This window comes from Myotis myotis, unplaced genomic scaffold, assembly GCF_014108235.1.
Source record: "Myotis myotis isolate mMyoMyo1 unplaced genomic scaffold, mMyoMyo1.p scaffold_m19_p_16, whole genome shotgun sequence".
Classification (NCBI taxonomy): Eukaryota; Metazoa; Chordata; class Mammalia; order Chiroptera; family Vespertilionidae; genus Myotis; species Myotis myotis.
Genome location: NW_023416320.1, coordinates 4,410,122 through 4,427,500, shown reverse-complemented (window position 1 = coordinate 4,427,500; position 17,379 = coordinate 4,410,122). Strand labels below are relative to the sequence as shown.

General features: G+C 42.7%; 2 protein-coding genes across 4 annotated transcripts in view; one reads left to right on the top strand and one right to left on the bottom strand.

The window, feature by feature from the left end:
* The window catches only part of GSDMC (gasdermin C), a 36,226-nt gene that overhangs the window by 14,087 nt on the left and 4,760 nt on the right, over positions 1-17,379 (bottom strand). For all 3 annotated transcript variants that reach the window (XR_004972398.1, XM_036337646.1, XM_036337647.1), the window contains exons 5-7: positions 16,313-16,481; positions 3,644-3,755; positions 1,035-1,082 (exon numbers count right to left, since the gene is read on the bottom strand). Coding sequence is in view for 2 of the 3 variants with exons in the window: in XM_036337646.1 (XP_036193539.1) it covers positions 1,035-1,082; positions 3,644-3,755; positions 16,313-16,481 (329 nt within the window). In the remaining variant the exon portion in view is untranslated. The remainder of the gene's footprint in view (positions 1-1,034; positions 1,083-3,643; positions 3,756-16,312; positions 16,482-17,379) is intronic.
* LOC118670591 (transmembrane protein 254-like) lies at positions 1,744-2,148 on the top strand. Its single transcript, XM_036337655.1, has one exon. The coding sequence runs from the start codon at positions 1,759-1,761 to the stop codon at positions 2,146-2,148; it is 390 nt and encodes a 129-aa protein (XP_036193548.1). The 5' UTR covers positions 1,744-1,758.

Sequence of the window (17,379 nt, the reverse complement as noted above, 5' to 3'; positions counted from 1 at the left end):
CCCCTCCCCAGCAAACACATACTCACCCACTGGAGGGGCGGCAGGGTCCATGCCGCCCAGAAGAGAAATCAAATTACCACCCAAAATTAATCTCTGAATGCCCTGACTGGTTTGGCTCAGTGGATAGAGCATCGGCCTGCGGACTGAAAGGTCCCAGGTTCAATTCCAGTCAAGGGCATGTACCTTGGTTGCGGGCATATCCCCAGTGAGGGGTGTGCAGGAGGCAGCTGATCAATGTTTCTCTCTCATCGATGTTTCTAACTCTCTATCCCTCTCCCTTCCTCTCTGTAAAAATTCAATAAAATATATTTTTAAAAAAACAAAAACAAACAAACAAAAAAAACAACAAAATTAATCTCTGAAGACTTACAATTTATCTACATTCTGCCCCCTTCTCCCCGATCCCCTCTTTTCCATCCACCCTGCCCTTTGTCAAGGGAACCAGAGCCCAGTGGCCCACATGAGGATGGCAAAGGCAATCACGTGGGGTTTCAGTAGTAAAAAGGGGCCTTGTGGAGGGATCACATCCCACTATCTACTATCTGTCCACTTAAGGACTGGGGTTGACATATGCTTACTGTTGGTGAGAGGAACAGAAGTGGTCACTCACAACAGCTCAGTCTCTGCTCCCCCAACTCTCTCTCCTCTCTCTCCTCTCTCTCCTCTCTCTCCTCTCTCTCCTCTCTCTCCTCTCTCTCCTCTCTCTCTTTTCTTCTTCTTCTTCTTCTTCTTCTTCTTCTTCTTCTTCTTCTTCTTCTTCTTCTCTCTCTCTCTCTCTCTCTCTCTCTCTCTCTCTCTCTCTCTCTCTCCCCCCCCCCCCACTACCCTAGTACTCAGAGGAGAAAGGCTCACCCTGAGGCCAGGGGCCTGTGTGGGTCACAGCAGTGAGATGAGGAGGTGGTGGAGGAGCCTGGCTAGGGATGGTTTCCCTGAGGGTCTGTAGGGGCTGAGCTCCAGCAGGGTGTTTATGAGTCCAAAGAAAGTCAAGGGCTCAGCAGGGCCTAAGGTCCAAGCAGAGAACCCGACCAACTCACCTGCTGGAAAGGTTTCCTGATCATCATCCTCTGCGATGTGGTGAATGCCTGGGTGGGAAGAAGCCAAGTCAGCAGAGTCATGGGTATCCCTGCTGGAACCTCTCACATCCCTGCACCTGCAGCCCCACCCTTCCTCCTCTGGGCCAGATGTTCCAGCTTTTATCAGGTTCGCCTGGGGACACTTCACCTGGAATGCTGTGGTAACTCAGAGACCTGGAATCACCTGGAATTCCAGAATCACCTGGAATGCTGTGGTAACTCAGAGACCTGACCTCACTCCATACCTTCCGTATCAGACTCTCTAAAAAGGAAGCTAGAACCTGCCTTTTCAATAGACACCTGGGTGATGGTTATCCACTCTAGTCTCCCGCCACCGCCACTGCACTGGCCAGCCATAAGCCAGCTTCTGGCTGAGCAGCGCTCCCCCTGTAGAAGCATTCCTGCATTGAATGTCTGCCCCCTGGAGGTCAGTGCATGTCACACCGACCGGTCATTCCCAGATATTCTACCTTTAGGTCAATTTGCATATTACCCTTTTATTATATAAGATTTTTGAAGTTTGAGTTCAGCCACTGACTCTGTAAGAATGGAGAGCTGACTGGTCAGTCTGTGCCTCTAGCCAGCACTCTAGGCCATGAGACCGGCTACTCAAGCTTTTCCGATATGGGGACGGGGACAGAGGGACGGCTCTCCACACCATGGCTCAGTAGCTGCATCTTTCAAGATGGTGGTGGCAAACTCAGAGGGCAGCAGGGCTGCCACCGCCTACTTTTGCACAGCCAGACCCTTGCCCTCACTGGTCACAGCCCTCGTGCTGGGATATTTCACGTGGGTTGTCTTTTGGCCTCAGAGTATTCCTTATCATAGTCTTGGTCTCCTGGGCCCCTTCACTCAGTACTTGGTGGATCATCATCATATCCTTCTGCGCAATGGGTATTGGCTTGCCTGGCTGATTCACGTGGGAGAGTCCTTGTATGTCATGGTTTTGTGCAAGTCTAAAGGCATCATGAATGTTCGGGCTCAACTACTGTGGTTCTTACAGACTTTCCTCTTTGGGATAACCTCCCTCTCCATCTTGGTTGCTTACATACCAAAATGCCAAAAACAAACTTAAAGAAGATATCCAAACCTTTCTCTACACTGACATCAACCTCACTTTTATCTGGAAATGGTGTGTTTACTCCAACTTTCTGTTTTCTGGAAAGTTACCACGCTCTAGTTATTCATTATTTCATATTCTCTGCTTGGGTTTGAGTGGATAATAGGAAAGGGTTGTATCTTTCCCATTCTGCAGACTAACCTACTTGGCAGGGTACTTCTAGCTACCTTCTCGAAGGCCTTGGCTGTGCTGGTGCTCTCTCCCTGCCATCTGATTTAAGCCACGTACTGAATTTGCTTGGTTGGTCTACCTGTGCTCCCCTCTTTTGACTAAAACACCTTACCCATATCACCTCCATCTTAGCTGATTAGGGGTTGCTTTTTGGTAAGGTAAAATTTTTTAGAGTTAATCGATGGTAAGATTTTTTCAAAAGCATGGTCCTCTCAAAGGGAAATAATGACAGTAGTATTAATAGTGCCAGTACAATATGGTACATTATTGAATTAAATGGATTAATGAATAAAATGCTTTGAATTGTTTCTCCAAAAATAAAAAAAAGAAATGGAGAGCTCATACTCATTCCATCTATTGCCACTGACAGGAGGTCAGTAACAGCAGGACCCACCCCTCACCAGATGTTGCAGTGAGGACGCTGTAGATAGCTGTGTGTAAAAGAGAGAGAGGGAGGGAGGGAGGGAGGGAGGGAGAGAAAAAGGGAGGGGGAGAGAGAGAGAGAAAGAGGGGGGGAGCGAGAGGGGGAGAGAGAGAGAGAGATGGGAAGTTCTCTGTATGGTGAATTCAGCCCCTGATCTCTGAGGAGCTAGTCCCCTACCTTTATCAGGCTGACCTATCACTGGGACTCCACATTTGGGCGGGGAGAGGCCAAGGATCCTGAGCTGGTTTGTTCATAGGACCACTGGACCCTGGTTTATAGTTGTATTTGATGCAAATGGTTTTCCCATGTGAATTCAGAACCCAGTTGGGTGTTGTGCATTTTGAGGCAGGGGAGGGAGGGAGAGATGTAGATACAATTCTGCATCACAGGGCACTTTATTTGCAGTTTTGTTCCTGGTTGTGCCAGGGCACTTTGTTTGCAGTTTTGTTCCTGGTTGTGCCAATATGTTATGGGCTTTACCATGGAGGGTATGGGTAACCTTGGAGGTCTCTGTGCCCACCTCCCCCCCTCCCACAGGTGAGCTGCTGAGAGTGGAGGGACCTTGAATAGAGACATGTGGGAGTAGGATCATGCTTTACCCAGTGCTAAGCACACCCCTCTGACTCTCTCCATGTAGGATACTGTCCCTGCCTCCCAGAGCAACATTTCAGTGGGATCTTGCTTAAAGGAGACTGTGAATAGTGGTGATGTGTGTGCCCTGGACAGATGGCAAATGCTGCTTCTCTCTGAACAGGTAGAGAAGCCAAGGTTGCCTGATGATGGTCTCCTCTTCTTATTTCTCTTCCCAGGAGAAGCAAGTCTTTGATCCCAATGCCTCCTTCAGCCTTTGCTTACCCCAGTCTTTCTCCTTGAAAACCAGCTGCTTCCTCTTATAGGCCACCACCGAGCCCTTCGGCACAGTCAGCTTCTTCTCTCTCACTTTGAGACCCCCTCCCTGTCCTTCACCCTGGGAACAGAAGCCAGGTGACACCATCATACATGCATGTCATTTTAAAGTCAAATACATTGAGAAAGCTCATGAGAAAAGGGATCAGCAGCTCCCTGCTCTCACCGTCTCTCCTCCTGGTTTCTAGTTCCTGCTCTTTTTTCCTTATTTCATCCGTGTTTACCCTCACATCTCTCAATTCCATGTTGATACTGCAATGATTCGATTTTTCAGATTCAAATACATCCAGTCACTTCCTCTTGTTGATGAGGCTTTCATTTTCCTACTCTTTATAGGAGCCGAAGCAATTGATAAAAGGGTAATACCCAGCTCCAGCCTCTTCTAATCTTCCATGCAGGGCAAGGGCATCATCCAAATCTAGTTCCCTCTACCCTCCTGCCACATCCAAGAGGGGAGAGAGAGCACTGAGAACCTCTTGTGAGTTCACAGCCTAGGGCACAGGCTCACTAAAAAAAGGAAAATACTGGGACCCATTCATAGGACTATAGAGTGCTTCCCTTCTCATACATCTACCGCCATATCACTAAAGGCGGGTTTACCAGAGTTCCTTTATCACATGTATCATATCCAACTTTCAACAAAAGCAAAAATTACAAGGCATATTCAAAGGCAACAAACAACAGTTTGAAGAGACAGAGTAAGCTGAGAATCAGACTCAACTGTAATATTGATGTTGACATTCTTAGACCGGGAATTTTAAACCACTGTGATTAATTTTCTAAGAGATCTAATGGAAAACATAGACAAAATGTGAGAGCAGATAGGTAATATAAGCAGAGAGATAGAAAGTCTAAGAAAAAGTAAAGGAGAAATGCTAAAGATATAAAAATACTGCAACAGAAATAAAGAAATGCTTTCTTTGGCTCATTAGTAGACTGGACACAAGTGAAAGAAAAACCTCTGCACTTAAGGAAATCTCAACAGAAATCTCAAAACTGAAAAGCAAAGAGAAAAATGACTAAAAACATGAAACATAATATCCAAGAACTGTGGGACAACTACAAAAGTTGTAACATACATATAATGAGAATATAAGGAAAAGAGAGAAATTAACAGAAAAAATAATATTTGAAGCAATAATAAATAATGATTTTCCCCAAATTAATGTCAGACACCAAACCACAGATCCAGGACCCATGAATTCAAACTGCAGAAAATGACAGATAAAGAAAACATATTAGAAGTCAGAGGATATTGAAGGAATTCAGATACTTCTTTTTTTTTAAATAATTAAATATTGTTCAGATTATTACAGTTGTTTCTCTTTTTTCCCCCCATAGCTCCCCTCCACCTGGTTCCCACCCCGCCCCCTGCCCTTACCCCTTCGTCCTCCCGCTGTCCTCATCCATAGGTGCACGATTTTTGTCCACTCTCTTCCCACATCCCCCCCTACCCCTTTCACCTCCAAGAATAATTAGTCCACTCCCTTTCTATGCCCTTGATTCTATTATAATCACCAGTTTATTCTGTTCATCACATTACTTATTCACCTGATTTTTAGATTCACTTGTTGATAGATGTGTATTTGTTGTTCATAATTTGTATCTTTACCTTTTTCTTCTTCTTCCTCTTCTTAAAGGATACCTTTCAGCATTTCATATAATACTGGTTTGGTGGTGATGAACTCCTTTAGCTTTTCCTTATCTGTGAAGCTCTTTATCTGACCTTCAATTCTGAATGATAGCTTTGCTGGGTAAAGTAATCTTGGTTGTAGGTTCTTGGCATTCATCACTTTGAATATTTCTTGCCACTCCCTTCTGGCCTGCAAAGTTTCTGTTGAGAAATCAGCTGACAGTCATATGGGTACTCCCTTGTAGGTAACTGACTGTCCTTCCCTTGCTGCTTTTAAGATTCTCTCTTTGTCTTTTGCTCTTGGCATTTTAATTATGATGTGTCTTAGTGTGGTCCTCTTTGGATTCCTTTTGTTTGGGGTTCTCTGCGCTTCCTGGACTTGGAAGTCTATTTCTTTCACCAGGTAGGGGAAGTTTTCTGTCATTATTTCTTCAAATAGGTTTTCAATATCTTGCTCTCTCTCTTCTTCTGGCACCTCTATAATTTCGATGTCGGTACACTTGAAGCTGTTCCAGAGGCTCCTTACACTATCTTCGGATTCTTGGATTCTTTTTTCGTTTTGCTTTTCCGGTTGGGTGTTTTTTGCTTCTTCGTATTTCAAATTTTTGGCTTGATTCTTGCGATCCTCTAGTCTGCTGTTGGAACTTGCATAATATCCTTTATTTCAGTCAGTGTATGCTTAATTTCTAGTTGGTCCTTTTTCATACCCTCGATGGTCTCACTAGATTTCTTGAGGATCTCACTACATTTATCGGTGGTCTCACCCATCATTTTGAGGGTCTTACTAAATTTGTCAGCGGTTTCTAGAAAGTTCTTGAAAAACCTTAAGAGTGTGGTTTTGAACTCTGTATCCAATAGTTTGCTTTCCTCCATTTCTTTCATTTGTGACCTGTTTCTTTGTCTCCACATTTTGGCTGCTTCCCTGTGTTGATAGAGTGGCTTTGTGTGCTTGGTGTGCTATAGGGCCCAGTGGCTCAGTCTCCCCAATTACCTGAGGTGGGCACTCTTGGTGCACCCCCTTGTGGGCTTTGTGCACAGTCTTGTTGTAGTTAAGCCTTGATTGTTGTAGGTATCACTGGGAGGAATTGACCTCCAGGCCAATTGGCTGTGAGAATCAGCTGTGTCTGCAGTGGGAGAACTTCTGTGCTAGAGACACCCCTCCGGGGCAAGACTTGCTTCAGTGGGGCTTTGGTGCTCACTGAGTCTGCCCCCTGAATGTGTCCTTTATGGATCTGAAGAGCTGCAATCTGGATGGTCCCACTCTGACCACCTGGCACACTTGCTCCTGGATCTCCAAGGAGGTGCTAATCTAGCCTCTGCCTGAGGCTATCCAGTAGGAGCCAGGTGTGAAGCAATGCAAGTTGCCTGGGGCCTTGGGCCAGCTGCAATCTGTTAGGTAATTTTCAGATTGCAAAGGGCCAGGCCTTTCATATGCAAAAGCCTCCTGTGCGTGGCTTGGCTTGGGCAGAGCTGGGTCCCAGGGGATCGACAGGGCGGAGCACGCAGCTATGGCTGCCCTTAGAGGCCCTGCTTCTCAGTGTTCTGGCAAACACTGCAAGCACCTCTGAGAGAAAGCCACCTTCGAGTTCCCACCGATGCCAGACAGTCCAGTTTCTCTCATATGAGTCTGGGTCCCCAGAGACTCTCCTGGAACTGGAGCTCAGAGCTTGAGACTCCCTCCCAATTGAAAAAGAAAACCGTGTCCTTAGCCGCCAGCCCTCTCCGCATGCACCTCTGTACCTCTGTACTTCCAAGTTGCACCTCCTCTGAGTCTTAGTATGCTTTTCTCTTTCCTTCTAGTTGTAGAATTTCCACTCAGCCAGCCTTCCTGTGGTTTTGGAATGTCCGTTCAGTCTTTTAGTTGTATTCTTGAAGTGGTTGTGCGAGGCAGCAATCTCTGGTGTTTACCTATGCCACCATTTTGGTTCTCTCAAGTCAGATACTTCTTGTCTGCTGTTGTTTCAAATTTTTTTTTTTTTTACTTTATGATTTTATACCTTGTTCAAGTGGAACATGACAATAAGGTATTTGAGGATATAAGTAAGACTCCACATCTTGCAATAAAAGAAAGATGTATTTTAGTTTACTTGAATTTTCTTAAGCTTTTTTGTTATTATGTAGCTCTTCCATTTAGTATCTATTGTGGTAAAAAAAAATGTAGTGTTTCACCCATTTTTATATGTATAATATGGTACTATATTTCATTTTCATTTGTCTAGAGATATTTTCTGATCTCCCTCATGGAATCTTCTTTGACTCATGGGAGGTTCAAGAGTATATTTCTTAAAATGTCCATATATTTGTGAATTTGTTAGTTTTTCTTTTGTTATTGATCTCTAGTTTTATTCCATTGTGGCCAGAAAAGATATCCGGTGTAACTTCAGGCTTCTTAAACTTGGTCAGACTGATATGGAGGCCTCACATGTGAGCTGGGCTGGAGAATGCTCCAGGTATGTGGGAAGAACACGTGTGCTACTCCACAGCATGTTCTGTCTATGTCTGTTAGGGAATATAGTTCAATTAATCTACATGGCGCTGCTCAAGTCCTCCGTTTCCTTACTGATCTTTTGTCTGATTGACCAAAACAAAATTGATGCAGCCATAACCCAGAGGTGATATGCAAACTGTTTAATGACATCACAGCCCATGGCCAACACTTAGCACCCAGCTGGCTGGGAAGAACTGTGACAGTGGTGGCAGAGTGGGTTGGGGAAGGATGACACAGGATTGTCCTTTGTTCTCAGAAAGCCAGTTTCCCAACCCAAGCAGATGGAAACCCAAAGTTGAAGTTCAAACACCCTTCACATTGGAACAATGTTTCACTTGTTCAAACTTCCCTCCTCAAGACAAAATCACCGGCCTTGGGGAAATTAGTTCACAATCCCATTTTTTTTTCTCGAGTTTCTAATTCTTCTAAGTGAGGACAAACTACATATAAAATGTGTATAATCATACACCCTGAGAGGAGACTCCATCCACAAAAGGGACAAACATTCAAGACCCAACTACATCAAAAGAACCAAATATCTCAAGTAGAGGGCCTCCGTAGAACTCCCAGTCCAGGAGACATGAGAGACTACACCATTGGATCCCACAAAACATCTAGTACATAAGACCAATTCAAAAAATCTGGGTGGCATAGCAGTTTGATCTAATACAGTGATGGCGAACCTTTTGAGTTCGGCTTGTCAGCATTTTGAAAAACCCTAACTTAACTCTGGTGCCGTGTCACATATAGAAATTTTTTGATATTTGCAACCATAGTAAAACAAAGATTTATATTTTTGATATTTATTTTATATGTTTAAATGCCATTTAACAAAGAAAAATCAACCAAAAAATGAGTTCGTGTGTCAGAGGTGTCAGAGGTTCACCATCACTGATCTAATACATAGAAAAAATTACAAAAGAACAGCAAAAAGGAGGAGATAAAGAAACAACCCCCAGAAGAGTTCTTCCAGAGAAACCAAGATGGCACCATAGATAAACACCAGAAATTGCTGCCTCGCACAACAACTTCAAAAATACAACTAAAAGACAAAGCAGACATCATTCAGAACCACAGGAAGGCTGGCTGAGTGGAAAGTCTACAATTAGAAGGAAAGAGAAAAGCAAACTGAGACTCAGAGGAGGTGCGGAAGTAAAGTGCAGAGGTACGGAGGCACACATGGAAAGGGCTGGCAACTGAAGACATGGTTGTCTTTTTCAATCGGGAGGGAGTCTCAAGCTCCTGACTGCTCTGAACTCCAGTTCCGGGCGAGTCTCTGGAGACCCAGGCTCATACTGGGAGAAACTGGACTGTCTGGCATCAGTCAGAACTCGAGGGCAGCTTTCTCTCAGAGGTGCTTGCAGTGATTACTGCGGAACAGTGAGACCTGGGTCCTCTTAGAGTAGGACTGAGAATCAGCCATAGCTGCTTGCTCTGCCTAGTTAATCCCCTGAGACCCTGCCCTACCCAAGCTGTGCCCAGAGGCTTTTGCACATGAAAGGCCTGGCCCTTTACAATCTGAAAATTACCTAACAAACTGCAGCTGGAGCAGAGAGACACAGAACTTCCAAAAGAAGGCCCAAGGCCCCACAGCAGCTTACACTGCTTCACAGCTGGGCCTCATCTGGGCACCTCCAAACCCCAAACAAAGAAGAGGAAGCTGAAGATCTCTCCTGCTGGGTAGGCTCAGGCAGAGGCTAAATTAGCACCTCCTTAGAGATCCAAGAGCCAGTGTACCCAGTGGTCAGAGTGGGACCATCCAGATTACAACTCCTCAGATCCAAATGGGACACACTCAGGGGGCAGACTCAGTGAGCACCAAAGCCTCACTGAAGCAAGTCTTGCCCCAGAAGGGTGTGTCTCCAGCACAGAAGTTCTCCCACTGCAGACACAGCTGATTCTCACAGCCAATTGGCCTGGAGGTCAATTCCTTCCAGTGATCCTACAACAATCAAGGCTTAACTACAACAAGACTGTGCACAAAGCCCACAAGGGGGTGCACCAAGAGTGCCCACCTCAGGTAATTGGGGAGACTGAGCCACTGGGCCCTATAGTACACCAAGCACACAAAGCCACTCTATCAACACAGGGAAGCAGCCAAAATGTAGAGACAAAGAAACAGGTCACAAATGGCAGAAATGGAAGAAAGCAAACTACTAGATATAGAGTTCAACACCACACTTATAAGGTTTTTCAAGAATTTTCTAGAAACCGCTGATTTATTTAGTGAGACCCTCAATAAATCTAGTGAGACCCTCGAGGTTATGAAAAAGGACCAACTAGAAATTAAGCATACACTGACTGAAATAAAGGATATTATACAGAGTCTCAACAGCAGACTAGAGGATCGCAAGAATCAAGTCAAAGATTTGAAATATGAAGAAGCAGAAAACACCCAACCGGAAAAACAAAAAAGAATCCAAAAATATGAAGATAGTGTAAGGAGCCTCTGGGACAGCTTCAAGCGTACCGACATCCGAATTATAGAGGTGCCGGAAGAAGAGAGAGAGCAAGATATTGAAAACCTATTTGAAGAAATAATGACAGAAAACTTCCCATACCTGGTGAAAGAAATAGACTTCCAAGTCCAGAAAGCGCAGAGAACCCCAAACAAAAGGAATCCAAAGAGGACCACAGCAAGACACATCATAATAAAATACCAAGTGCAAAAGACAAAGAGAGAATTTTAAAAGCAGCAAGGGAAGGACAGTCAGTTACCTACAAGGGAGTACCCATATGACTGTCAGCTGATTTCTCAACAGAAACTTTGCAGGCCAGAAGGGAGTGGCAAGAAATATTCAAAGTGATGAATGCCAAGAACCTACAACCAAGATTACTTTACCCAGCAAAGCTATCATTCAGAATTGAAGGTCAGATAAAGAGCTTCACAGATAAGGAAAAGCTAAAGGAGTTCACCACCAAACCAGTATTACATGAAATGCTGAAAGGTATCCTTTAAGAAGAGGAAGAAGAAGAAAAAGGTAAAGATACAAATTATGAACAACAAATACACATCTATCAACAAGTGAATCTAAAAATCAGGTGAATAAGTAATGTGATGAACAGAATAAACTGGTGAATATAATAGAATCAGGGGCATAGAAAGGGAGTGGACTGACTGTCCTCCGGGGGGGGGGGGGGGGGGAAGGGGTGCGGGGGGGGCGGGAAGAGACTGGACAAAAATAGTACACCTATGGGTGAGGACAGTGAGGGTGGGGGGTAAGGGCAGGAGGTGTGGTGGGAACCGGGTGGAGGGGAGCTATGGCGGGAAAAAAGAGGAACAACTGTAATAATCTGAACAATAAAGATTTAATTTTTTAAAAAAAGAAAGAAACAACCCCCAAATGAAAGAAAAGGAGGAAGCACCAGAAAAGGAACTAAATGAAATGAAGTCAAGCAATTTGTCAGAGAAAGAATTCAGAGTAATTGTTATAAGGATGCTCAAATGTCTGGATGAGAAATTCTTCAAGATGTGTAAGAATCCAAGGAAATGAAGAATGATATAGCTATAATAGAAGGTTTCAACAGTAGACTAGAAGAAGCTAAGGACCAAATCAGTGTGATTGAAGACAAGGTAGAAGAAAACACCCAGGCAGAGCAGCAACTGGAAAAAATAAAATAAAAAGCAAGAGGAGAGTTTAAGGGAGCTCTGGGACACATGAAATGAAACAATACCCACATAATAGGGGTGCCAGAAGGAGATGAAGCTGAGCAAGGAATAGAAAACCTGTTTGGAGAAATAATGACAGAAAACTTCCCTGACTTTAGGAAGGAAAAAGTCACTCAAGTCCAAGAAGCACAGAGAGTCCCAAACAAGATGAACCCAAAAAGACTAACACTAAGACACATCGTAATTAAACTGGCAAACATCAACGACAAAGTAAGAATCTTAAAGGCTGCCAGAGAGAGACAGAAAGTTATCTACAAGGGATCTCCCATTAGACTATCAACTGATTTCTCAACAGAAACACATCAGGCAGAAGGGAATAGAATGAAGTATAGAAAATGATGCAAAGCAAGGGACTAAATCCAAGAATACTCTATCTAACAAAGCCATCATTCAAAATCAAAATTGAAATCAGATGCTTCACAGATAAACAAAGGCTAAGGGAGTTTATTACAACAATGTGAGAAATGTTAAAGGGACTACTGTAAAAAGAAGAAATAGAAAGGGAAGAAGGAACACAGGAATAAAAATTAAAAATTGCAACAAATAAGTTCCTCTCAATAATAACCTAAAATGCAAATGGGTTAAATGCTTCAATCAAAATAGAGTAGATGAATGGATAAGTAAACATGATCCATATATTTGCTGTCTACAAGAGACCCACTTCAGAATAAAGAACTCACATAGAATGAAAGTGAAGGGATGGGGAAAAAAATGTTTCAGGCAAATGGAAGTGAAGAAAAAGCTGGGATAGAAACACTTATACCTGACAAAATTGACCTCAAAGTGAAGGCCATAACAAGAGATAAGGAGGGCCACTTCATAATACTAAAGGGATCAAGTCAACAAGAGGATATAACTCTTGTAAATATATATGCACCCAATACAGGAGCACCCAAATACATAAAAAACACTTCTGGAAGATATCAAGGGAGAGATTGACAGCAATACAATCATAGTAGGAGACTTTAATACCCCATTGACATCACTGGATAAATCTTCTAGACAAAAAAAAATAAATCAGCAAAGAAACAGCAATCCTAAATGACTTACTATAACAGGTAGAACTAATTGACATATTCACAACATTTCACCCCAAAGCTACGGAATATACATTCTTCTCAACTGCACATGGGATATTTTCAAAGATAGACCACATATTAGGACACAGCCTAAGTCTCTACAAATTCAAGAAGATTGAAATCATATCAAGAACACAATGGCATAAAATTAGAAGTCAACTACAATAAAAACAATCAAACACATGGAGGCTAATTGCATGCTTTTAAACAATGAAGGGGTTACCAAAGAGATCAAAGAAGAAATAAAAAATACTCTGGAAACAAATGACAATGAAAACACAATAATCCAAAATCTATGGGACACAATGAAAGCAGTCCTAAGAGAGAAGTTCACAGCACTACAGATTTACCTCAGAAAAAAACAAAACAAAAAACAAACTGGTAATTAGTTATCTAACCCTACAACTTAAAGAACTAGAAAGAGAGCAACAAGAAAAGCCCAGAGTAAGTAGAAGGAAGGAAATAATAAAGATCAGAGTGGAAATAAATGACATAGAGACAATATATATACACAAAAGATCAATAGAACCAAGAACTGGTTCTTTGAAAGGATAACAAGATTGATGAACCTCTAGCCAGGCTCACCAAGAAACAGACAGAAGACCCAAATAAACAAAATCAGAAATGAAAGAGGTGAAGTAACAACCGACCCCACACAAATACAAAGGATTGTAAGAAAATACTACAAACAACTCTATTCAAACAAACTGGACAACCTAGATAAAATGGAAATATTCCTAGAAAAATACAATCTTCCAAAACTCAATCAGGAAGAATCAGAAAACCTGAACAGGCTGATAACTACTGATGAAACTGAAACAGTAATCAAAAAACCTCCAGCAAATAAAAGCCCTCATCCAGACGGTTTCACAGGGAAGTTTTACCAAACATTCAAAGAAGAACTAACACCAATCTTCCTCAGACTATTCCAATAAATTCAAGAGGAAGGAACACTTCCAAGCTCTTTTTATGAAGCCAGCATTACCCTAGTCCCCTAACCAGATAAGGACACTACACAGAAATAGAATTACAGGCCAATATCTCTGATGAACATAGATGCTAAAGTCCTCAACAAAATATTAGCAAATCACACCCAGCAATACATTAAAAAGATTATACACCATGACCAAGTAGGATTTATTTGGGGGATACAAGGTTGGTAAAATATCCGCAAATCAATAAACATGATACATCACATAAACATATTGAAAGACAAAAATCACATGATCATATCAATTGATAAGAAAAAACAATTGACAAAATCCAATACCCTTTTTTGATAAAAGCTCTCAGCAAAGTGGGATTAGAGGGATCATACTTAAGCATAATAAAAGCCTTATATGACAAATCTACAGCCAATATCATACTCAATGGGCAAATACTAAAACCATTTCCCTTAAGTACAAGAACAAGACAGGGATGCCCACTTTCACCACTCCCATTCAACATAGTACTGGAAGTGCTGGCCATAGCGATCAGACAAGAAGAAATAAAAGTTATCCAAATTGGAAAAGAAGTAAAACTGTAATTATTCACAAATGAATGATATTGTACATAGAAAACCCTAAAGACTCCACCAAAACACTACTAGATTTAATAAATGAATTCAGCAATGTAGCAGGATACAAAATTAACATTCAGAAATATATGGCATTTTTATACACTAATAATGAACTCACAGAAAGAGAAACTAAAAAAACAATCCCATTTACCATTGCAACATAAAAACTTAAGATTTTTGTTAGGAATAAATTTAATTAAGGAGGTAAAAGACCTGTACTCAGAAAACTACAGGACATTGAAAAAAAGAGATAGAGGAAGATATTAAACAAGTTTCAAGAATATACCGTGTTCATGGATTGGTAGAATCAACATCATTAAAATGTCCATACTATCCAAAGCAATCTATAGATTCAATGCAATCCCCACTAAAATACCAATATTTCACAGACTTAGAACAAACTCTCCAAAAATTTATATGGAATAAAAAAAAGACCCCGAATAACTATAGCAATCCTGAGAAAGAAGAACAAAGTTGGAGGGATCACAATACCAGATATCAAGTTATATTACAAAGCCACTGTTGTCAAAACTGCCTGGTACTGGCACAAGAACAGACATATAGACCAATAGAATAGAACAGAGAACTCAGAAATTGACCCAAGCCATTATCCTCAATTAATATTTAACAAAAGAGGTAAGAGCATACAATGGAGTCAAGACAGTCTCTTCAATAAATGGTGTTGGGAAAATTAGACAGATACATGCAAAAAAATGAAGCTAGACCACCAACTTACACCATACACAAAAATAAACTCAATATGGATAAAAGACTTCATTGTAAAATGGGAAACCATAAAAATCTTAGAAGAATCCATAGGCAGCAAAATATCAAACATATATCATAGCAATATGTTTACCAATGCATCTCCTAGAATTCTTACCATTTGCAACAGCATGGATGGACCTGGAGAGCAATATGCTAAATGAAATAAGCCAGTCAGAGAAAGATAAATATCACATGGTCTCACTCATTTGTGGAATATAATGAATAACATAAACTGATGAACAAAAATATATCCAGAGACAGAAGCATTGAGCACTCTGTCAAACCTCAGAGGGAAGGCAGGGGAGGTGGTAGTAGCGGGGGGAGGGGAGTAAGAGAGCAACCAAAGGACTTTTATGCATGTAAATAAGCATAACCAATGGACACAGACAGTAGTGGGGTGAGAGCCTGTGCTGGGGTGTGGGGCAGGCTATTTATCAGATAGTGTGTGTTTATAATGTGCTTTTACACTATATATATCTACACTAACAAAAGAGAAACATGCAAATTAGTGTCACTCTGCTACGCCCACCAGCCTATCAAGATGAGTATGCAAATTAACCCAACAAAGATGATGGTTAATTTGCATATGCAGGCACAGAGCCAAGACTGAAGATGACTGAAGACTGAAGAGGCTTGGCTTCTTGGCTGCAGCCGGAGCAGAGAAGCCAAGCCTCGCTGCTGCAGCCGGACCAAAGAAATGGGTCCTGGGTGCCAGAGGAAAACCAGTGCCAGCAGCTAGGGGAAGGAAGGCCTATTGTGCGAATCATCATGCAATGGGCCTCTAGTATGTATGTATGTGTGTATATATATATATACATACACACATACACACACAAATATGTATGTGTGTGTATTATATATATATACACACACACACACATATACATACTAGAGGCCCAGTGCATGAAATTCCTGCACAGGTAGGGTCCCTAGTTGCCGCGGCCTCCTTTTGTTTCGCACCACCCCCTGATGGTCAGTGCACCTCATAGAGAGCAATCCAACTCCCAGTCAGTTGAACTCTCAAGGGGACACTTTGCATATTAGGCTTTTATATATAAAGATGATGTATATATAATGTGTAAAAGCACATTATAAACACACACTATCTGATAAATGAATTTACTTTATAATTTAAAATACTATTGTTGGTTTTTGTGAGTTATATCAATCCTATAAGCCTGAAGACATTTAAACCTCCCTCATCAATTCTCCTCAGGAAGCCACAGCATTTAGGGAACTTAAACCACTGAGGTTTGGTAATAGGGGTCCCTCATTTCTTCCTGCATAAGACTGAACCTGTAGATAGTACGGCAGCCACCCCTTTAGATTTGTCAGAATCCATCCTTTACCCAAAGCAAATGTAATACCACATAATTAAATCTACTTTCTATTTTATTGATCAGGGTCCCCACCTCATACCTTGACAAAAATATTCAGAGGGATGGAGAATTTCCCCGAGATGTTCATGCTGCTATGATCCTGCAGCACAGGGCTGTTGCGCAGCTCCACAGTCTCGGTCACAACATACAGATTCACCCCTGCTTCCCGGCATTGCTTCAGAAAGTATGGCTCTGGGTCCGGCAGTTTCCTGTGGGGAGGAGAGGGTCAGAGTAGGAAGAGATGCCTTCCCGGTTGGCCCTGGGTCACCCTCCTCCTCAGGACCTGGAAGGGGTGTGCCTGCCACAGGTAGAAAGATCCTGGCACATGGGGTAAGTTACCAAGGAAAGCGAAACATCTTCTTTGCTACACAGAGTGGAGGGGCCCCCATTTTCTGATAGGGGTGTGAGAAGGAGAGTATGCAGGCCATTTTGAGAAAGGCATGGGCATTTCCCAAAATTATATTGGTCCTGTTAGAGGGCAGTTTATAGATGCCCAGTGCCTGGGCCTCCCACCTGAAGAGGCCAGGAGTGGACAGGTCCACTTGGTTGACAACAGTCCCCAGGGAGCCTGACCATTGTCCAGAGGCATAGTGGGATGGGCTGGGGGCAAACAGATAAACATGATGAAGCAGGAAGTGCTGGATGAGTTTCCAGGACAAGCACATGGGGATGTGGACAGAGTAACTGTCCCTGGCAGGTGGCTGGGAGGGCTACCGTGAAGATGCAGGTCTGGGTGGGGACATGATGGGTTGAAAGTACTGAAGACGGATTTCATCTGCATTTCTGTTCTCAGGCTCAACTCTCATTCCACTAAAGGCCCCACTGGGTTGGTGCCCTGTATAAAACCGCGGGGAATACTGAAAGATCCTTGCATTGCTTTTCAGTGGAGGAGGTCACAGCCTCCAGTGTGAGTTTTCCCGTCGCCCTCTGGAGGAAGTCAAGGACCTTACCGTGTCTCTAAGATGTTGTGTCATCTGACATTCACTCACCTCCAAGCCTCACTTCTGTCACCTTCATCCTGGTTGGCTAAGCTCCCACCTCACTGACTTCCCACAGCTCCTGGAAACGCCAGGCTGGTCCAAGCTGGTCCTGGTCTAGGCTTCAAAC

Bases quoted from the DNA above. Each gene is read 5' to 3' on its own strand.
- LOC118670591 (XM_036337655.1), top strand. From the start codon at position 1,759: ATGGTGGTGGCAAACTCAGAGGGCAGCAGGGCTGCCACCGCCTACTTT.